The sequence below is a fragment of the Barbatula barbatula genome (assembly GCF_947034865.1).
Source record: "Barbatula barbatula genome assembly, chromosome: 16".
Taxonomy (NCBI): Eukaryota; Metazoa; Chordata; class Actinopteri; order Cypriniformes; family Nemacheilidae; genus Barbatula; species Barbatula barbatula.
The window spans coordinates 827,983-850,511 of NC_136779.1; the positions used below are offsets into that span (position 1 = coordinate 827,983).

The 22,529-nt window shown below is 38.9% G+C and overlaps 3 protein-coding genes across 9 annotated transcripts; 2 read left to right on the top strand and 1 right to left on the bottom strand.

Annotated features, from left to right (window-relative positions):
- The first annotated feature begins 1,505 nt into the window (after positions 1-1,505).
- On the top strand, positions 1,506-4,567 carry LOC306905419 (zinc finger protein 503-like). Its single transcript, XM_079476006.1, has 2 exons — positions 1,506-1,913; positions 2,716-4,567. Exons 1-2 carry the CDS (start codon positions 1,695-1,697, stop codon positions 4,054-4,056), a joined length of 1,560 nt encoding a protein of 519 aa, XP_079332132.1. The 5' UTR covers positions 1,506-1,694; the 3' UTR covers positions 4,057-4,567.
- A 5,795-nt stretch (positions 4,568-10,362) lies between these two features.
- Positions 10,363-18,030, top strand: LOC306905255 (catechol O-methyltransferase domain-containing protein 1-like). Of its 3 annotated transcripts, none has more exons than XM_079475726.1 (8): positions 10,363-10,459; positions 10,967-11,047; positions 14,821-14,948; positions 15,059-15,164; positions 15,274-15,392; positions 16,120-16,174; positions 16,790-16,923; positions 17,253-18,030. In XM_079475726.1, exons 3-8 carry the CDS (start codon positions 14,847-14,849, stop codon positions 17,403-17,405), a joined length of 669 nt encoding a protein of 222 aa, XP_079331852.1. In that variant the 5' UTR covers positions 10,363-10,459; positions 10,967-11,047; positions 14,821-14,846; the 3' UTR covers positions 17,406-18,030. The 3 variants fall into 3 exon arrangements, with proteins under 3 accessions (XP_079331852.1, XP_079331853.1, XP_079331851.1); XM_079475727.1 differs by having other exon boundaries at positions 10,408-10,459; positions 10,947-11,047; XM_079475725.1 differs by lacking the exons at positions 10,363-10,459; positions 10,967-11,047 and adding an exon at positions 11,878-12,166.
- Positions 17,903-22,469, bottom strand: LOC306905256 (non-selective voltage-gated ion channel VDAC2-like). 5 transcript variants are annotated; one of them, XM_079475732.1, is made up of 10 exons: positions 22,399-22,469; positions 22,189-22,261; positions 20,836-20,907; positions 20,692-20,741; positions 20,144-20,296; positions 20,014-20,066; positions 19,710-19,937; positions 19,384-19,534; positions 19,229-19,286; positions 18,024-18,632 (listed from the first exon to the last, which is right to left on the bottom strand). In XM_079475732.1, exons 3-10 carry the CDS (start codon positions 20,900-20,902, stop codon positions 18,541-18,543), a joined length of 852 nt encoding a protein of 283 aa, XP_079331858.1. In that variant the 5' UTR covers positions 20,903-20,907; positions 22,189-22,261; positions 22,399-22,469; the 3' UTR covers positions 18,024-18,540. The 5 variants fall into 5 exon arrangements, with proteins under 5 accessions (XP_079331854.1, XP_079331858.1, XP_079331855.1 ...); XM_079475729.1 differs by having other exon boundaries at positions 22,152-22,261; XM_079475731.1 differs by lacking the exons at positions 22,189-22,261; positions 22,399-22,469 and adding exons at positions 21,022-21,511; positions 21,747-22,177.
- Positions 22,470-22,529: the final 60 nt, after the last annotated feature.

The following is a 22,529-nucleotide window of genomic DNA, read 5'->3' on the forward strand; positions in this document are numbered from 1 at the left end:
CCGTCAGTTAATGTTAAAAACCTTGGTGCCATTTTCGATTCCTCTCTCTCCTTCCAGTTTCATATCAGTGCTATTACTAAATCAGCTCACTTCGGTCGCCTGGCTAGACTCTTTGCTGTCCCTCGGTATCGTCTTTCTCTTCCAAGATCCCTCTGCAGTCCAAAATAACTTGTCTGAATTCAAAACACTGCTCAAAACTCACCTATTTTCTGATAGTTATATCTTATAAGCTGTGCTTGGTGATTTTTGTTACTTTAATGTCTGTATTTTTTTTCTCTTTGTACTGCGTTTTGCTTTTATTGTAAAGCGTTCTTGAGTCCTGGAAAGACACTAAATAAATAAAACATATTATTATTATTATAACTATTTTGATCGGGTTAGGTTACTTTCTGCCTTCAAACCTAATTTATGTTGACACCATTTTGGGGCATGTTGTCACACTAAATTGTCATGTAACCTGCCTTTGAAAACCTTGTTATCAACTTGTAAACATTACAACATGTAAAACAAATCACGAAACCACAGAAAGCTGTCATTTATGTGCTTTCTTTTGTATTTCTCTGGAACGTTCAAACAGACTCAAGGTTGTAGCTTGCACTTGTATTTGCATGCGTGGAGTTCTCCGTAAACGTGCCAGAGGGATGTGAAATATTGAGGCGGCGTTCAAAACTTTCTACTTAGCCGTGGTGAAATATGGCCCGTCTGAAATGTGTTCCCATTATGGAATAACGCCCGTGTGCTGGGCGTCATCCATCACCCGCACAATAAAGGGGGAGTTTCTGGGCCTAATAACTCACGAGCAGTACCGAGAGCTGACAGCCGCAGCCGAGAACAGCAACCCCCGGTCATCCATCACCATATCTGCCTCTCATCCATCACCCGTGTGTTTTCACTTTAATTATCCAGAGAGCGCACGGATTAAAGTTATTATATGTGATGCCTTCAAGATAACGCCATGATTAATAAGGATGAACACTCTATTAGTAAAAAAATTAATACAGAGACGCTTGTAGGCCAATGCAAACCTAAACCACAAAGGAGCTTACAGATAAGACAGACAGACATGTGCTTATTTCACAGACAGACAGACAAACGTGCATAATTAATTTACAACTAAACAGATCTGCATTCGGTGTGTGACATACAATGTGTGTCTTCATGCCTTTAAACATCCAGATATTACATTTAATTCTGTTTAATTACTGCAATACTTTACTTTTGGATAATCATGATTTTGGAAATATTGCCTGTCTCCGGTATTATACATTTTATTTTAAACTGGTTCAGTTTGCCTCAGTGTTCTGGCCATAATATCAGTTTTAATTGAAATCTGTTGTTTGTTTACACTAGATATATTTAGTGCACTTTGTGTTTAGGACTCCTTGATATGTGAAAAACGAACGCCCACATTTCTTGCATCATATCCCCTTGCGCTGTCAACCCCTTCACGGAGTGATCTGATTGGAGGACGGTGCAGGCTTTAATCTCGTGAACGCGAGGTACGCGAGCTGTGTTGAATGTAACTGCGTTACGCAAGTGTGTACTGAAGATGCGCTCCTAGATCTCCTGTTACGCGTCTCTCGTCGAGAACATTTAAGGATTATTCTGCTTTTTTCCATATTATACGGACACGTTTGTTTGGTCTTTTTGAGGAACCCAGATGTGTTTCCACATTACGCGAAGAAAAGTGGGACATGATCACATTGCCTTCGGAGTCTGCTTTATTTAATCTAGTGTGGGAGAAGAACCGAACTCTTAAAGACGTCCAGCACTCACTGCGTACAGCAGACCCGAAGCGCCAGGCGAACCGGTTACCCGTTAAAGTGTTGAAAATGCTCACTGCGCGCACCGGACACATTCTGCACCCGGACTATCTGCAGCCTTTAACGTCTATTCCCATCGGACCCATCGAGGTACATTTTATTGAACGTTTTTTCCTGTTTTTCTTTGCATCATGTATTGAAGAGCTCCTTTTTCCGTTAAAAACCTTTACAAACATTTACCGAATATTAACCAACGCATGATGCGATGTAATGATTTATATTCATAAGGTTTTCACTTAAAATAGTGAAAAAATTGTGTTTACTTAAATATTAACAAACAATAAAATAAATGTTCCTGTACAATTTACAGAAAAACACAAGAAGCATAAATGATACTTGCTGCAGTTCATATCTGTAAACATTCCCTATAAGGAGTTCCACTGCGCTACAGAAGTGCCATACATCTGTGGCAACGTTAACATGTTTTTACGAAGTTGATCTGTAAACCAAACCATCTATTAAACAAATAAAATATAAATCCATCTGTTCAGCTATTGGCATACGCGGGTGTCCGGTGTATGTGTTTGTTGACATTAGTTTCCAACTGCCATTCCAGTTTTCTGTAATAGCTAGAAGGTGAAGTAAAATGATAGTGGCCAAATGTACTATGTGAATGTGAAGCTATGAGCAAAACAAAAAACCCTCTTCTGTTTGATTGAATGTCTCTGCATTTAATATCAAAGAATGCTTTGTTTACGCTGCATAAATAAAACAACTTTCAACAATAGCCCGTTTAAGTCTATAAATGTCTGTGCGCAACAGAGAGATCGGGCGAGCACAGATGTGCTTTAATAAGCGCAAACGTAATGTGGAACAGCGTCTGTATTTTTTAGTCATTTAAAATATATGTATATTTCTAAAAACACACATTAAAACTCTCTTGTTTTAACAGTTGGATGCCAAGAAGAGTCCGCTCGCCCTTCTCGCGCAAACATGTTCTCAGATCGGGAAATCTGATTCCCCGTCTTCTGCCAAACTCTCCTCGGTCACGTCGGACAAGGACTCGAAATCCAGCCCACTGAAGATCAGTGACATCGGGGTCGAGGACAAATCTAGTTTCAAGCCATATTCTAAATCATCTGAGAGGAAAGATTCGGGTGGAGATAAATCGGGTTTCCGCGTTCCGAGTGCCACCTGCCGGCCTAACACGCCACGGACGGTCAGTCCAAGTTCGTGCAGTTCTGCGTCTCCGCAGCCCGGACGCACGGAATCTGGCGATAAAACGATAAAAAGGGAAAACGATACAAATAAAAGATCAACGCCGGATAATTTTGCACACACCAACCCAAGCAGAACTGAGAGTAACAGCGACACAAACAAACCACAGGACACTTCAAAGCCCTCCCCATCTGACACGGCCCCCGCGTCCTCAGCGTCATCTGCGCTCGGATCAGGGCTCGTGGCACCGGTTTCGCCCTTCAGACCCGGCCACACCGTGTTTCCCATCTCCCCTGCAGGACTACACTACCCTGGAACGCTAACAGGGCACTACGCCAGCTACCCCCAGCAATTTCTGCACCATGGCGTGACTCTGGACCCGAGTAAGGCCAGCAGCAGTCAGTTGATTAATGCTCAGCTGTCCGGTGCCGCGGGCTCTCTCAGCAGTAAGGCGGGGTCGAGTCCCCTCGCCGGAGCCTCCCCGCCATCCATCATGTCCACCAGCCTGTGCAGAGACCCGTTCTGCCTGAGCTACCATTGCGCCAGCCATATATCATCTAATAGCTCGCACGACACTGCCCTGAAGTCCGGATACCCCCTCATGTACCAGACCCACCCCATGCACCCTCTGTCGGCCTCCGCGCCCTCATTTACCGGACACCCTTTGTACCCGTACGGCTTTATGATCGCACACGAGTCCCAGTCGCACGTTTGTAACTGGGTATCCGCGAACGGACCCTGTGACAAGCGCTTCTCGTCTTCAGAGGAACTTCTGGCCCATTTGCGGACACACACCGCGTTCATGGGCGCGGAAAAGCTCATGTCAGGATATCCGAACTCGATAAACAGCGCTGCGGCGATGGCCTGTCATATCGCCCCCACAGGAGCCCCGCTGGCCCTCAGGAGTCCGCATCACGCGCTCGGGCTGGGCACACGGTATCACCCGTACTCCAAAAGTCCCTTACCGACGCCCGGTGCGCCGGTGCCGATGCCCGCAGCCGCGGGTCAGTTTTACTCTCCATATGCGCTATACGGACAGAGACTGACCACAGCGCCAGGACTCGGATATCAGTGAGAAAGAAGTATATGTTGTGTGTGTGTGTGTGTGTGTGTGTGTGTGTGTGTTCATCTCAGGACTTATTAATGGGCCATTATTTATTAAAGTTAGCTTTAAAGCGAAAGAAATAAAAACAACATACTTCAACACGACTCAAATGGCTTTATTTAAACTGATGATATTTCTGTTTTTACTTTTTATATCTGAAACGTGATACATCCACACCGTGTGTTGTTATCCAACCAAAATACGCAACTGCATTTCTAAATTTGAACTTTACTTGAATTAAATAATTATATTATATTTTAAAACGTGCTTTTTAAACGTTTAAGAGCGTTTTTACTGTATAACTCAGGGGGGGAAAAGTCCATTAAAAGAACTACTCCATCTAGTCTGGTTTTGTATTTGACATTTATTTATTGCCAATTTACCATTTATTTGACTTCTTGATTTGGAGACGAAGAATGAGTGATATTCGCATTACATTTGTCTTCATATATTATCTGCAAACCTTGCAATAAACATACGTAAAAAATATATATGACTTCTCTTTATGGAAAAATGATGGATAAAATGTGTTTTTCAGAAAGATTACATTTTCGACTATATTTCGTCTAATTCAAAACAATCAAAACTTATTTTGCCCTTTAAATATTCCAAATATAAACCAGAACGTTTTGCAAAATACGGAATGAGTGTTTACAGTAACAAGGAATAAGATTGGATCTTAGTATATAACAGGAACTGAAACAGGATTTGATGATTACCAATGTGGTTATATTCAAGTGCATTAAATGTAAAAAACACAGAATTATGCTTCAGTTTTTACCATAGTAAAGTGTAGTAAGCTGTAGAATGTACTTCACACTTTGTAAATGTATATTACAATAGTATATAATAGTGAATTGATAACCTGCAATAAATGTATTTTAATGTGAAGTTCAAAAATACAAGGACATTTTAATATACTAAATACTAAAACATGCTTCAGTATTTTAATGTGGGTTAAGCATGTATGTTATCTAGCTGGAACCCTCAAAAGTTTTTGGGTCTGATAGTCTGTCACATGATGGATGGGTGGGTTTTTACACTGACATCACAAGATTGATGCAAACCCGTGGTCTAGCTTTGATAACTCGTGAATATTTAAATAGCACTGAACACATCCATAGTTTATAACATACCAAACAAAAGCTAATGTCACACCATTTCTTAAAACATGAACAAAATTCTGTTGATGTTTGAATAATAAATGAAGTATTACCGTTTGTTTCGACTTTAAGTTACGTCCTGCAGTTTTCTGTTTTTCCTTGTATTTCAATCTGTTCCTCTGCAAATAACACACAGCTGCTCATCACGGTGAACATCTGGCAAAAACACAACAACTTCAGTCTTAACACACCATTATCATTCATTATTATTTACTGTTACTTTGACATGTGTAAATTTAAAGAAAATGGGGCTGTTGAAACATGTTTAATAAATCAACGCTCATATGGGGTGAAGCACTTATTCATCATTATGTGTACAATTACATTACAACCATGCCAAACTATAAAATATCTCCTAACCAGGTGCATTCTGGGATACTTTAAAACACTTAATAAAGGAGTTCATATGTGTGCTGGACATATGTTGCCACTTTCCAAACTGATTTTTGATTTACTTAAAATTTGAGTTTTAAGAAAAACCTTTGTCAACCTTGCAGCAAAATTCATATTTTCAAGCTAATTTGCTTAAATGGCTCGGTATCTTTAACCTTTCAAGTGTTTTTATTCTTTAACTTTCAAAAAATAAAAGATGAGTTTGCAAGAAAATCCTTCCCTGTCATTTCAAATAGAAAAAAAACACAGTTTAAATGTAGCACATGAATCTCGTGTGACCTCACAGCATTGTTTGTTTTGTGCATTTTTGTCCGTTTTTGGCTTGACCTTGTGCATCAGAATGTGTTCAGCGGTGTGCAGAACGCCCTAAAATATTCAACATGACAGACTCCAAGAGTCACAGAGCTGAACAATATTCATTTATATCACCGCATGGTTTGAGTTACAGACCAAAGCTAAGCATTATGGGTCTAAACACGTTTCCACTGAGTTGAGTTGGCAGCATTGAACAGACCGTTGGTCTTGCTCTCTTTTGGTCTTCTGCTGAACTTACAAGAAGACGCAACCACGAATCGACCGCACGCTCATAAATCTGTAACTGGTACAAAACCCTCTGGCATTCATCGAGCCGTCTGAAGAAAGATCTGCATTTCTGAGCAGTGAATCCTTCAGTATGACACAGTCATTGAAGAGTAATTGGTCTTCAATACCACAGTCATCTTTTATTGGGAGGTGTACTGCGCTGTGTACAGAAGTAAACATAAACATTTATCTAAATACAAATATTGTGTGTATCCATATAAACAGATGTAAATGACATAAACAAATTGCAATAAGTCTATTCAGTCCATTTAAAAAGAAACAAAATGTTTACTTTTTGAATCCTTGTGTACAGTTATGTGTGGAAACTATATAGCAACAATAAATAAGTTGCAGAGCACAAATCTGTGTGTGGGCAATAATGAGCCACAGATTTAACGACAAACACACTGAACACACACCTGGCGTTACTAACAGAAGTTCAGAGTTTTTATTTACAGTATCTAAAGTACATGCATCTGAGCATCGACGCATGAACCAAAACCAAACACACACACATGCATACGCACCTACACACACAGTACACACACACAAACACACGTGCACGTATACACAAACACACTCCAAACACCTGCAAGCATACACAAATACACACACGGTATCCAAACACACATATACACACATACACAAATGTGCACAGGCACACATGCATGCAGACACACACACACACAGGATCCAAATATCCACAAATAAATACACACGCATACATACACATCTTATACACGCACAATACACACATGCAAGAACAACACACATATATGCCCACACACAAACATGCACTCACACACACACAAACGTGCACACACACTCACACACACAAATGTGCACACACTCACACAATACACACGCAAGAACAACAAACAAAACACACATATATGCCCACACCCAAACGTGCACAGCCACACGTGCACACACACACACACACACACACACACACGTGCACAGACACACATGTATGCATACACACACCTGACACACAAACCATACAGTACCAAATACATCCACACACACACACACACACACACACAAACTCACACTTTAGACACACATACGCACAGATGGAAACGCTTACCTCTAAACATATGTGCTGTAAGTAAGATAAATGAAGTCGTCCGCAGACACACACACACAGTAATTTACAGAGTATTTAAATTGCATCAGCCCTCGCCAGGACAGAATCTGTTCGTGCTTCGGCTTGAAACTACAGTCCAAGTTCTCCCCGCTGAGGAGCTTAAATCAGCTCTGGCATCGTCTCCATCAGAGTTTCTCAAGGCCCCTCCAAAGACAGCACAGCAGTCGGCCTCTGTAATATTTCACAGTCTGGGGAAACAGATGTCCGCTCTTCAGCTCAGACTGATGTCGTATCTTACAGAAAAATGACCAGCGTGTCTCACCGGAGCACTTAAAGACATTTCTCCTGAACTGAAAGATTTCATAACATTACACATCCATTTCAACATGCATCAACATGAAATGAATCCAACCGTAACGATGATCTGAAAACATACAGTACTTGTAAAATGAATGCTGCGATGTACAACTTTTTTTATTTAAGTTTAGTATTTCAGTGTATACTTGTTAGTATTGCTATACGCTAGTATGCTTCATCTGTCACTATTCTGCTCCGCCTGCATAGAAACAGTTATTAACAAACAATGAAAATAACATTACAAGCTCTCTTTTATCACAGTAATGTCCGTAACATCCATCTTCTGAACGGCTTTCCACGTAAACGCAAAATATGGCACCATAAATATAACAAAATCACATCGGTACCATACCTGAGGTCCTGAACGCAAACGTGTCAAAGCTCAAATACTTTCACAGGGTGAAACCTCTTGTTTATGAGCACACAATATACAAACTGTAGTTTTAAACATCTTGGACACACAATCTTTCATGTCGGAGATAATCGACCATTTTACAGATAATTGTGTTGTACTGTCTTATCAGTTTGCAACCAACTAACTGGACCATATTACATCCATTGCTAATTAATGTAAATCTGTTGAAAATGTAACTTTATGCCATGATGCCTGTGTGTGTTGCGATTGGTTGTCAGTGCACCGTGATGCGGTTGCCAGGCGACCAGGGTTGATGTACCGTGTCAGGCCATACCTCAGTCCTCTCTACGTCTACAGATATGATGTGGGTCAATTTAAATTCGTGCCGTTTTAAGACACAGCATGACAGGTAAACTCATCTCTCTAAAGAGCTAAGTGACACACGGAACACAGCTGCCAGATAAACAATCATGATCTGCATTATGTTTCACGGCACAAAATCTGTTTGTCATCACCTGAACAGCAGTTTCTCTTCCCGGCAGACATGGCTCTCAGCAGTCTGATATACTGAACACATGCGGCCTGTTCCAGGATCAGTCTGCAGAGCCCTCGTTCAGCATCCGTCTGATAGGTTTGGGGCTGGTGTTCATCATTTACTCACCCGCATGTCATATCAAGCCTGTGTTATTTTTCTTCTTCCATGCAATACAAAATATGTCAGGCAGAACTTCTGGTGTCTGAATAGAGACAGATGACGTCGATTCGAGAGACAAAAAGCAGAACCGTAGAAATATGAGATTTGAGATGGAGGAGAAGTGTGTGAACATTCTGCTTTAAGCCTGAGTTTCACAGAGGACAGAAAGTCTGAAAGTGTGACGCGAGAAACAGACGACGAGATCCTTTACGCTCCACACGTGCTCAACTCACGTGAAACATCTCAATTCTACTCAATAAGGTCTTTGTAGTGATTTAATTACAAATACCGTTGCCCAATTATCGCTTTCATTGGGGTGATGGATGCCAGCTGGGCGCTCAGGCTTTGGACGGGCCAACAGCCCATAAGTCACTCTGACACACGCCTGTGAAGTCAATCCAAAGGAAAAACTCCATAAACGTCCTTAAACTGCACAGAGAGCAGATTTAGGTGAACTCAAGATGTGCCTTTCACACGTGACAGACCGAAGCTCATCTATCAAGCGTCACCTCACGGCGTCTGTCAGCGCTGAAATCTCTGAGCAATGAAGCTCTCGTGTCAAACGTGCGAGTGACAGCAGATGACAGGTGCGCAAGACACTTCCTGATGTGTTATTTAGCGGTTGTCATGGTAACAGACTGGCAGCATCATCACAGCAGCAGTACAGAACAGGTGCTCCGCGTTTCGTACGCCTCGGATGTGTGGAACAGATGTTCCTATCTAATGATTCTGACCTGTTGTTTACGAGTTGGATAAATGATATAAATGACAAGCAGTGATATTTATTAGAGCAGAACAGGCCCGTGTCAGTAGAAGATTGGAGCTTGTTTAGGTTTTAGTCTGAAACGTTCATACTGCAAGTCCTATTTATGCTGTGAAGAGAATGAACACACTGTTATGCCTTAACTGCGGTCAGGATTCCAAGAAGAATCCTTTAAAACACAATATTTTGCCTCTTAATGGCGTCGTGTGAAACGGAGAACTGATCCGATTCTAGTTGAGAGAACGAAAGCTCCAGAGGGTTTACTGTGTTCCTTGCTGCAGTGATTTATGATGATTTGTAAACTTGTGCAGTCATCATGACCTGCAGAATATATCTTGGCATTGATAACACCGCCACCTGCAGGCGAACGTGATGAACTACAGTCTTTCTTTTATACGGAAAATGCGCATTTGAATATAATTCATACTTGATCTTTATGTGACTATTCGTAAACCAGCATGCGTAATATTGACAGTTTTTTATTTAATGTTGTTATAAAACCCTGTTATTAAAATGCCTGTTTTATATACTTAACAGTGACCTCATTATTTTAACAAAAACACATTTTTACATCTGCAGTAAAATTCAGAAAGCAATGATTTACGTTGGCAAGCTAATGCAATCTAATAAAACAAACAGAGTAAACAGAAGCTTCGTAAACACACGCACAGGTTTATTTCAGACTTGGAATTGAAGCATTGACAGTAATGAACATCAACTGTTGTTCATTCTTCAGAATAATGTCAAATTCTTAATAAGATAATTATTTTATCTAGCCAACAAGTTACTTAAATCATATGTCCTGTTTCCTATGAACAGTTTGCATATGGGTTTGATTATAAATGGTAATTTAGTGACACCCTGTGTTCAAAGTTGGTTACTACATGTTATTTGTCTAAGTCCCTGACGTGAGCCTATAGTGTCAGCTGCAGTCTGGGATGCCAAGCGGTCATCACGGTTTTCCGAGGCACTTTCGGTATGTAATACTGATGCATTATATTACCCAGGGTAGAATTTTGTTTATTCTGTCGTTAGATACCAGAAAGGATGTTTATTTTATGTATTTGGTAAAATGTTCAAATAGCCTGACTGTCGAGTCGAGCACAAAGGGCAGAACATCATAAACAATTAAGATGTTTGAAATGCATCAATGCTTTAAATAAATTGTTTACTACATTTAATAATATGCAAGAAAATATTGAATACTCCATTTTTATTGTTGTAATAATTTCCTTTTTTGTCCCTAGTATATAAATATATATATATATATATATAGGCCCTATATATATATATATATATATATATATATATATATATATATATATATATATATATATATATATATATAACTAAACGTCAGACGCTTCTTAGAGCATCTTCTCAGACAGAAGTCTGGATGTTGTGTCTGTCGTGTCTGTCGTGTCGTGTTTAATAACGATGATTTGTGTCATGAAACATTTAAGTCGAGAATCTCCACCCACAGACTGAAGCCATTTTACAGAGAAGAAGAAGAGAACAGAAACCAGCACATTATCAGCAGAAGAAAACCACACAACACGTATCTGTGAGTTATCAGTTCTATATGTGATATACAGCATGTTTCGGATCACACCCATATATATATATATATATATATATATATATATACTGTATATATTCGTCAAATAATGTCATAGGTGTGTTTGTTCGTGTAGCAGCGCACAGTGTTAATGCAAAATTAAATCTATGAATGAATGCGACTAAGCCCGATTTGAACGCACATGCGGATTTAATGACGTTTATAATCTTGTATAAAGGGCGATATCATTATTATAATAATACATCTGCTGATTGTCCATGTGCATTGAGTTGAAATGACTATTTCGGAAATCGTTATATTTTGGAATAGCCTACATTATTAACAAAGTTACACGTTTGTCAAATACAAAATAATAATAATAAAATAAATACTTATTTTGGGCAACAGCAACGATCATGTGATAAGGACGTCGGTAGTAATGCTCTTAGTGTAAGCGCAACAAGTCTGCGCATGCGCACATGAACGAAAATGTCGAGGAAATATTCAATTAAACGTAACGAGAACTTTATAAAGATATAACTGCTGCAAATCACATTTACGCGATTGTTTTGTAAAGGTAAATGTAAAGGCAGCGTGTTTGGTATAAAATGCTTTTATACTATTGGAGTCAAATGAGTAATTAGGCCTATTATAAATATTTGTATTTTGACATGCAGTCACAATTAAAATCCCCATGATGCAACTGATCAATAATGAAGTATGTGACAAATTACAATTTAAATGTCAACTTGTGAATGCAATAACCAATTTCAACGCTCAAATATTTTGATCAGTTATAAAAGCAGCGATTATCTGAGCCATCGAATCGAATATAGTTGCTTAAAGTCCAGCAGGAATAATAGTGACAGGTTGATGTCCTGTGTCACCGACAGCTTAACATGTACTGTAATGTTTTTCTGCTTTTTATGTATGACCATAACCACGTGACCATGTCCAGTGCAGTTGGGTGTTTTACGGTAATACGGTTCACATGTCGACGCGTTCATTCTTATCTTCACTTGTTAAAGATCAGAAATCAAATCATGTCACTTCACAATATCCACACAGAAGCTCTAATAGTCTCTGCAGCACTGGGGTTCATACTTGTAACGGGATATTATGTGGGTAAGTGCAACGGATTGTAGAAATGTGACCGACTTTTACTTCACTCCCGCCGGAAGTATACTGGATAACAGCCGCGTTTAAAGGAACATGCACCGATTTAAAAAACAGTTAAAAGCTATTCTGGGTGTTTTCCAGTAAGTCACATGTTTTCTTTTTCGGTTGTTAAACGATTTTAGTAGAGCTTGTGAAATATTGGTTTATTAAAGATCGCGTTTCACAGGCTAATATCATATTAATCTTGAGTGCCTCTTCAGTAGTTTTGCATACGTCGTATCTATGAATGTTTAGTTTGATCACATTTATAAAAGTGAGAAACAGCTGTACGATTATTTCCGGGAATACACGAGCTGAAAGAGGCGGGACGGTGTTGTGTAATATTCGGTTTCCGTCAAAACCGGTTGCAGTCGGCGGGGTTAGTGTGAATATTCATAGTTCGTTCCGTGGTGGGCGTGGCATTCTGAACGTCAAAACCGGTTGCAGTGGGGGGGGGTTAGTGTGAATATTTATATTTCGTTCCGTGGTGGGCGTGGTATTCTGAACGACAAAACCTGTTGCAGTGGGCGGGGTTAGTGTGAATATTCATAGTTCGTTCCGTGGTGGGCGTGGTATTGTGAACGACAAACCCGGTTGCAGTGGGTGGGGTTAGTGTGAATATTCTAGTTCGTTCCGTGGTGGGCGTGGTATTCTGAACGACAAAACCGGTTGCAGTGGGCGGGGTTAGTGTGAATATTCATATTTCGTTCCGTGGTGGGCGTGGTATTCTGAACGACAAAACCGGTTGCAGTGGGTGGGGTTAGTGTGAATATTCATAGTTCGTTCCGTGGTGGGCGTGGTATTTTGAACTACAAACAAGCGAATGAAATACAGTGTTGTCTGTTCTTCAGCTATTTTATGATGAATTATTTCGTTTAGATAACACAGCCAAATGGTCATACGCCTCGTTTAGATGTATGTTATTCACATAATAAGCTAATGCTTATTGATTGTCATGCGCTTTTATAAAAACACTTTCTCGTGGCCATATGGCAATGTTTTTGCTGAATAGTTTACGTGGATGAGACTACTAAACAACAAGAAGAGCACGAATCAATTCAAACACCTTACTTAAACATATACACAAAGAGTCAACGTTTCACATCTTATTCATGCGTAAATAAATGATGCAACAGTGCAAATTGTAGGTGTTACCAGAATGCATGTTCTCTCTAGAAACACAAGATATAACAAAATAACAAACATACAGTTTGTCAAGTATGTTTAAAGAAAGTTGAAAAATACAAAAATTGTCAAAGGGGTTATAACAATTATTAAAACAACAACAACGGTCCAAACCAAAGAAAAAACAAATATTATTGGGTTTGGCGATCAGTGCCCTGCTCATCATTCCTTTACACTTTAAATGTTTAAACAGTTAAATAAGTCATTAACATTTTTATTTTTAACGTGTTTCTGTTAAGTAACATAAATGATGAGCGAAGGTTGAGTTGGGTAATATTAAATCACTATAAACAACCGCCTCTGATAAATAACCCTGCCGAGCAACCAAAAAGGTTGGTGGTTGGACATCTTAGTTTAATTGCGGTAAACGATAGTTATGAAAAGTTGTGTGTTACGATGCATCAAAAATAACTTGAAAATTTACGACAAAACAACAACATGTGTTCGATCTCATTTACTCTGCATGTTGTTTAGTATCATCCACGTAAGCTACACAGCAATGAGAAAGCGTTTTTATAAAAGCACATGCAAAACGATAAGCATTTTAGTCTATTATGTGAATCAAATAAACAATTACATCTAAACGGGCCATATGACCATTCGGCTGTGTTACCTTAACAAAGTATTCAAAAAAGAGCTGAAGAACAGATGACAACACTCTTTCATTTGCTTGTTTGTAGTTCAAAAGGGCACGCCCCCCGCAGAACAAACTATGAATATTCACACTAACCCCGCCCACTGCAATCATCTATCACGTAAACTTAAATATTACACAACAACTGAACTACAGCACGAGCAAGCGACACATCGCATCCCTTCGTGTTTTGTACATAATGCACGTACACACTGATTGCCAACAAAACACAGACGTATGACTTCGTTTGCAGTTCATGTCCCGCAAATTTCACTTTCGCAAGAGTAACGAGCTGCAGCGCAGCCCATCTTGACGCAGCGTAGATAATCTGGATGGTAAACGGGTCTTGCTCATCGGTTGGCTGGCCGGGTGGCTCTTTCTCCTTCGCCTAGCTGTGCTTTTGGCCAATAAAAGAAATAGGATCTCTGTGACGACACAGGGATCCAGAATTAGAAAAAACTTTCCAAAGCAAGTCGGAGTGCTGGGTAAAGGCATCAAGGATAGAAATACTACGTCATACATCCAACTCGTAACAAGTTGACCGTGTTAAACCAGCACATCTAACAGTGTAAAGAAGTCAGAATGCATGGCACGCCATCTTTAAAGTTTTACATGCAATTGTACATAATAAATACATTTTATTATGTAAATACATGCAAATATAATGTAGGTATATTTGTATGCAAATATATGTAAAAATATGTAATTTCATATCAGTACAACAACGTTTTTCTTTTTTTTTTATGTACAGTTACGTAGGAATGAAACTACATTTCTAAAATTATATTTCTTATTTCGAAAGGCAAACGTAAATCAAAATCGTCAAGAATGTCGAGTAAAAGCCACGTGGGAAGAAAAGATGATCCAGTGATGCAGTATCTCCTGAATCACTCTCTGAGAGAACACCCGGCTCTTAAAAAACTGCGTCTGGTAATATCCAGATCATCTTAAAACAGTTTCTTTTTCTAATGTGTTTGCCTGTATTACTGATTAGAATCAAAATGAGAGTGTGATGTGTAATGAGTGTTTTTCATCTGTAGAAATCTATGGAGCATCACTTGAACTACATCATGGTAGCCTGTGAGCAGTCACAGTTGATGGCTAATCTGGCCAGATTAATCAAAGCCAAGAAAGCTATCGAAATTGGTATGAAATAAGAGCACCATGTCAAATAAACGTAGAATTGTTGATGTAAATAACAGTTATGTAAAAAAGTGGAGCTGAAGTCATGCGTGTTTTTGTTTGTATTTATCAGGTGTATATACAGGCTATAATACGTTGAATATCGCTCTCGCTCTGCCTGAAGATGGAAAAATCATTGCCTGTGATGTAAATGAGAAATTCACAAACATTGGCAGACCTTTCTGGAAAGAGGTGAGCCCCTGAAAATGATCATTAAATCCAAATGAACCCCATAAACCATATTTAAGCATGCATAAAGCTTACCATAACCATATTTACTTTCTTAATGTCTTTCTCAGATATCTGCTCTAAGTGACAGGACATCATCATTAGACATATGTACTATCCTAAAAAACGATCATCCTTTCTTCTTTTCAAAAGAAATACAATTTTGCAATCCTAACTTTACATCGTTCAACTGTGACATTTTTGTTTAATCGAGCATCGCATGCCAGAGTTTATCTGTCCTTATCAGATACCACAAGAGTTAACCTTTACAATCAGAAATCAAGCTTGCTTTGTTGAAGGTTAATATTTAATCTAGACTTTTGACTTTGTAAATGAAAATGTGTACGGGACATTAAATGTTTCCTTGTACGTAGATGAAATATTCTTACTGATTATTATTTTGTTCGCAGTTAAAACCCAGTTTGCTGGTTTGATTTTTATTTGTGAAACTGCCCTTTCGTGAGCAAACAAACCCACTCACTTCTGACTTGAAAATATAAAACACTGAATGAATGAGTTTAATAGCTGCGACAAATGAAATCTTATTAACTCACTGCAGACATGAAGCGTGTAAATCCAGTGAAAGCAGGCGTGTCTAAAATGATCATGAATAGATGATGTGGATGCTCCTCATTTCTCACTTATAAAAAACTCAATAATAAGAGTATTTCTTTCATGTTTTTTTCCAAAGGCCGGTGTTGAGGACAAAATAGACCTGCGTCTGCAACCTGCAGTGAAAACACTGGGTAACATCTGGATTCCTTCACTCTGAGCTAGTTTAAAATATACTAATCTATTTTATTATTAGTATCGCATGTAATGCACTGCAAAAAATGACATTCTTGCTGAACATTTCTGTCTTGTTTTCTGGTAAAAATATCAAAAACTTCTTAAACCAAGAAACATTTTCAGAAAAATCATGTACGATATTTATATTTGGTCTTGTTTTATCTTGTTCACCCCATTTGAACCCCATCTTGGGTCACTTTGTTGGTCAATCTTGATTTAAGAATGTTACAAAATTGTTTTATGAATCAACTCAAAATAGTTTTGCAGTGTACACTCTTAAAAATTAAGGTGCTTGAAAGGTTGTTCACAGCGATGCCACAGAAGAACCATTTTTGGTTCCGCAGAGAATCATTGAGTCAAAGGTTCTTCAAAGAAACATCTCTTTCTTACCTTTCTATAATCTGAAGAACACGTATTCGCCACAAAGAACCTTTTGTGAAACAGAAAGGTTCTTCAGATGTTAAAGGTTCCTCGTGGGACTACAAGGTTCTTCTTTGGCATCGAAGAACCTTTTTTCAAAGAGTGTAAAGGTAATTTAAACAGGAAACATGTTTACTTTGGTTTGTTGTCAGATGAGCTGCTGGCTGCAGGGGAGGCAGACACATTTGATTTCATCTTCATCGACGCCGATAAAGTCAATTATGACAACTACTATGAGAAATCTCTCCAGCTGGTCAGGAAAGGAGGAATCATCGCCATAGATAACGTGAGCACACAAACAGACCATTTATTATAAATTGATAACCAATAAACATGTTATGAACCGTTTTAACATTCATTTGATGGTTTTGTATCTAAAACTCTTTAACCTCAGTTCATACAACTGTATGTTCTCATTATTTTTGCTATATCATCATCAGTTAAAGAATTGTCTTTGTAATCCTTCAATATAATGTCACAACTTGTCATTATGTCACCAACATCTTTGCACAGTGTTTTAGACTTCTCTTATAATGCAATGTGACATTTCTATCATCATGCCATTAGTTTAAACCAGTCATTTACTGTTGCTTCATAATAATGTTGTTACCTCAGGTCCTTTGGAGCGGTCAAGTGGTGAATCCAGCTGATGGAGACGTGGACACCATTAGCATCGATAAACTGAACAAGAAGCTCAACACAGACATCCGAATCAATCTGAGCATGCTCACCGTGGGCGACGGGCTGACATTAGCATTCAAACTCTGAGTTTATCAAAGCTAACACTGCCTACAGCCATATCAGACCGAAAAACATCCAGAATCAAACTTTGTTCTAAAACCTAGTGAGCTGTCTATGTAGGTGGCATTTTATGAGCATTCCTGAAGTCTGCTTTAAAATAAGTTCATGTAAGAGAAAGCCACATGAGAAGGCAATACCAGAATGCACTGCTGCCTATATAGTTTTTTTAAAGTGGACCCGAATCAGGGTTTTTCAGTTAAACTGTCCATGTAGTCCACCTTAAATAAGCTCATCGGGTTTTAGAAGTTGTTTTTTGAGGATTTCATTTTTATAACTGAAACGTGACTATGGCAACATTGTGTTTACGACTGTTTATGAAGATTCTGTGTAAATGTGACATTTTTATGTTTTCAACAAAAGTTTTAAGTTTATAAAATCTAACAAAATTTTATTATTATACAGTTTATACATTTATAATAATATATCTTGGATTTCGTAGTTAAATGTGTATTTGACACTACTAACCAATAACTTTTATCAACAGTAGCAGTTGTATTATCAGATTGCAAGTTTTTGGTCTTTATAATTTTATAATATCCATTATATTTTGACCATTTGACACTCTTTCCCATTAAATGTTGTCTAAACTGTCGGCTGTAGTTCTTTGCTTGCTTCATGTACAAATACGTCACAATTCTTTTTCAAGACTTTATTGCAAAGGTCGACATACACAAGGGTGCTCGCATGGTTTTGCAGGTAAGGCGACTCGCACACATCTATGCCAAGGAGATTTACAGGGACACAACAGCCACACCAAAAACATTCAACAAAAGCCAGAACTACAGATCCAGATACACAGAGGCAGCAACAGAAGATTCTTCATGTGCAAATTTACTTCACATTATTAAGTAGTGGAAATTCTTGGAACCCTCAAGACTAGTCAAGTTTATATTAATATTATGTGATGTAACACATGCACGCTGAAGCTCGGATAAGAGGAAAGATTGATTAAAGAATGATCAGACTGATGAATAAATTTCACGAGGTTCAGGTTCAGTGCTGTTTAAATTAAAGGAATATCCACGTATGGAGATATCAGACTTATCTTTCCAGTAATTTCCTATAAATTAATGTTTTGAGCGTACTGAGACCTCTGCTGGTGTTATGCATCCAGCTCAATTCCCAAGCCCAGTTTATGACTTCCAGAATTAATGTTCTTTCCATCCACGAGGGCAGAAAGCGTGATCTTCATTCCTGCGTGACAACAGACTGTCAAAGAACAACTCACCCTGTATATTACACGTCAGAATGTCACACAAACGGTTAAGAAACATACAAAACTAAGAAAATATTTAGCTATCAAGGTTTGCTCCAACAAGAAATGAGCAGTGCTCGGAAAGATGTTCAAATTAGACGACTCTAAATACTTTGATATGATGTAGCGCATATATAAATTTAGCCGTCTAACAAAAGCTGTTTGATTTGACATGTGATTACATGACCAGCCGATCACTATAATTCGTAAAAGAAATTAGCTCAAATTTGTAACACGTCGACTAAAAAGTATTTTGTGTGATAGTTGTCAGCGAAACAAACATTGTGAACCTCATGTATAAAACTTTGTGTAGATGTCCATCTTAAAGTGTGCGTGAGCACAGTCAACAGTCTTTTATGTGTGCACACATTAAGGCCTTTTTTTGCAATCACAGTATGTGCGTAGAAAAGGTTTAAACATCCACTTCATCATCTTCAGGGTGATTTTAAGATGAAACGACATATATTCCTGTGATTCTCTCTAACAGAGAGCTGAACTTCTGAAAGAAGAATTTGACATAAAACACAAACTGTACCTGGCCTGAGGGTCTGAGTGTAGCCAATCCCAACCAGACTGGAATTATTCACTTTAGCCTGAGAGACAGACAGTCTTCTGTTCACGTTACGCACTACACAAGCAGTGATATGTTTACAGGTACATGAACACACAGCAAGCGTAGTAAAAACTCACGCTGATAGATGAGCTGGGGTCCAGCATGTATTTGCCAGCGATGCCGAAGCTTGTGCTGTTATTGCCGGCGGTCCAAGCCAGATTCACCGCCGTCTCCAAACGATCGTTCACTTTCTGATAAATAGAGCCGGCGAACTCCGTGCCGTCATTTCTGCAACACAAACACAGCTTGTGAGGTTTTTCTGTATTCTTCTCCCTCTCTAACCTGTCTGAGTATACTGCTACGCGTTAAAGTTCTATAGTGAGGGTTAAAGGTTAACTCAAAACAGTTATCGCTAGTAAATCACACAAAAAAAGCACAACACTCCAGACAGCCCATGACTCACACATGAGTGTGCAACTGAAAGTCTTCCGTCTTGAATCCGATGGCGAAGTTGCTGCGGGTCATTTTGGACTTGGCGCTGTCGAAGGTCATCTGGTATCCGGCCAGCCAGCCCTCGTACCCCACCACTGCCGCTCCGTGGATGGTCGGACCAGCAAAGTCAAAATCCACATCGCAGCCCGCGTTCAGATATTCACGCTTGTACGCAGACTTCACCTTGCCGCTCTTCTTGCTGTTCGAACAACACAAACGGACGTTAAAATCAGCTCATTTCATACACGGGTATGGGCAGGTTACATTCACTGTACCCGGTGTTGGGTGAGAAGGTCGTGTCAAAGGTCAGCTTGAGTCCTTTAGTGATCTGTTCAAATAAAATATCGTCAAAAACACAAGCAGATGAAATCAGACTTTTATTTTGTGATGTGTGCGTGTTCACACCTGGTCCTCCACGGAGATCTCTGTGCCGAGCGTGTTGTCTGTGCTCCACTTCTCCATGAAGGTCAGTCCATACTCCGTCCACTTGTATTTGGTCTCCAGGTTCCCGCTGATCTTGTTTGTGTCCATGTTTGAAGAGCCACTTGTTTTAAATTCCTGTTCAAATAAAAGTCTGACATAAGCAATGATCTTACATCTTCACGTGAATAAACACGGAATGCACAGCAAGTCATGTTATTGCGCCATATTAACTTCCACCAGCGTAAAACGAGTTAATTTTCAGGATGACGTCTCAAAGACATTGGTTTAAAAAAACATTGGTTTTACTTGACATGTTCTATCACATGGCTTCACTAACATGATCTCGCAGATCAGAGAAAACTATTTTCATCCCGAACTATTTCATTTACAATTAAACACACATTGATGAATCCATAACATTATATGTACACTATATTATCTTAACCTTATATAGAAAGTAAAGCGAGTTGAGCTTGATTATGTTTTCACATGTTAACTCAAGTAATAGTGTTCGCTTCTTTAAGACGTACCACTCCGTTTGCAGATTTGGTTTTGACATCAAGCTTCACCATTCCAAAACCTTATAAAACACAACAAAATCAATTAAACATAAGAAAACATATCACGCATTATTAGACGGTTTTAAACAAACCTGACACAGTAAAGAATGTTACCGTAGCCCTTATTGAGAATATCTCTCGCAGCCTTTCCGAGGTCTGCGTACACTGGAGGAACTGCCATCTTATCTAAAAAAAATAAACATGAACGTGAAATACAAGCATTATTGCCTATACTCATGGTTTGGAGTTTGCATACATTTATAAATCATGCATGTGCCACATATATTACAGTAACCGTACATTTCTATTTGTGTGAATATGAATCCTCCTTACGGTGTAGAACAGATAGTCTTATGTAGGGGTCAAGAAACTTCATTGATGGGTACAGACTGAACCCGGAGGTCACACACTTGTTTAAAGTGGCTCACATCACAAATGCACGACATGTAACAGAGCCATTAAACCCCTTTGTGTCCTCAGTTCCACAATCCACCAACACACTGGTATTTGTCATATTTCAAGCATTTAAGTCAATCTCAGTTTCTGTAGCCATACTGCGTCCCCAATTTAAAATATGTATATTTTCCATCGCTAAACCACTGAATCCAACTACTTTCTCAATTCAATTGGCTTGACGTGTACAGTAAAGCATCATCTCATGAGCAATGAACAAAACGACAAATAAATAATACCATAAAAATTATAAATACCTAAATTAATGGCTAAAACAGATAAATATTAAACATGGCGCCTTGTACATACAGAAAAATAAATAAATTGTATATGTATACTGTTATATAAAAAAAGGGAGGGTTCAGCAACCGCTAAGTAATTGTTGTAAGTATATTTATCTTGTTCAATACAATATTAGATAAATGTAAAAGTTTTGTTTTAATTTATGATATAATGATATCAAAAACTATCCAGATATCTACCCAATAAATGGGTTCTGTGCTAATTTGAGAGCGCATGCGTCTAAGTGCGCATGTGCGGCTGAGAGTGCATGTGTCTAAGTGCGCATGTGCGGCTGAGAGCGCATGTGTCTAAGTGCGCATGTGCGGCTGAGAGTGCATGTGTCTAAGTGCGCATGTGCGGCTGAGAGTGCATGTGTCTAAGTGCGCATGTGCGACATGATAGCGCATCGTTTGCAACCAGACCCTTCTCCACCTTCTATCTCTGTCTCACTCAATTACTTTCCCTTCTTACTCTTACTCTCTCTCTCTCTCTATCTCTGTCACTAATCTCAAATTGACTCGTTTAAAACGATAAAACAGAGAAGTGTCCATTAGTAAGGTTACACATAAAATCCTCCTCTGATTGCAGATACACCGGCTGTTTAAAACCGAACTGAATCCATTAAAGGTCCAATGATATATTTACATCATATAACGTTTCGAGAGCAAATATAAACCTGCCAGAACATTACTGACCTGTTTATGTGATTCCAACCTGTGCAGAAGAATTCACCTGTGCGAGGACGAGATGAAGGAGACGATATGCGCTAACACATCAGGACCCGTGAGGACTGCCCGACATATGCCTGAATCAAATCACTACACGTTTCTACTCATTTTTCCTGGATTATTAATCCATGTTTTAATTGTGTAGTGGTCGGGATGTGATAAAAGTGATCAAGTTTAGGATTGCCGTAAATAAAAATTGACCACCAGACATTACCTAGGAAATTGACAAACAACACAATTATTATGATGAGGATGTTTACACATTTATATAAAAGTTAGAGTAGCAGGGAACTATATGGAACAATAGATTTTATTTCTGAAGAATACCTGGACAACTAAATTGTT

What these genes read in the sequence shown, in the direction of transcription:
- LOC306905419 (XM_079476006.1), top strand. Translation starts at nt 1,695, where the DNA reads ATGATCACATTGCCTTCGGAGTCTGCTTTATTTAATCTAGTGTGGGAG. An exon ending in TTCCCATCGGACCCATCGAG is followed by an intron (nt 1,914 to 2,715) that starts GTACATTTTATT and finishes TTGTTTTAACAG; the next exon opens with TTGGATGCCAAGAAGAGTCC.
- LOC306905255 (XM_079475725.1), top strand. Translation starts at nt 11,941, where the DNA reads ATGTACTGTAATGTTTTTCTGCTTTTTATGTATGACCATAACCACGTG. An exon ending in TGTAACGGGATATTATGTGG is followed by an intron (nt 12,167 to 14,820) that starts GTAAGTGCAACG and finishes TTATTTCGAAAG; the next exon opens with GCAAACGTAAATCAAAATCG. An exon ending in CAAGAAAGCTATCGAAATTG is followed by an intron (nt 15,165 to 15,273) that starts GTATGAAATAAG and finishes TGTATTTATCAG; the next exon opens with GTGTATATACAGGCTATAAT.
- LOC306905256 (XM_079475728.1), bottom strand. Translation starts at nt 20,902, where the DNA reads ATGGCAGTTCCTCCAGTGTACGCAGACCTCGGAAAGGCTGCGAGAGAT. An exon ending in ACCTTCTCACCCAACACCGG is followed by an intron (nt 19,938 to 20,013) that starts GTACAGTGAATG and finishes TTGTTCGAACAG; the next exon opens with CAAGAAGAGCGGCAAGGTGA. An exon ending in ACCCCAGCTCATCTATCAGC is followed by an intron (nt 19,287 to 19,383) that starts GTGAGTTTTTAC and finishes TCTGTCTCTCAG; the next exon opens with GCTAAAGTGAATAATTCCAG.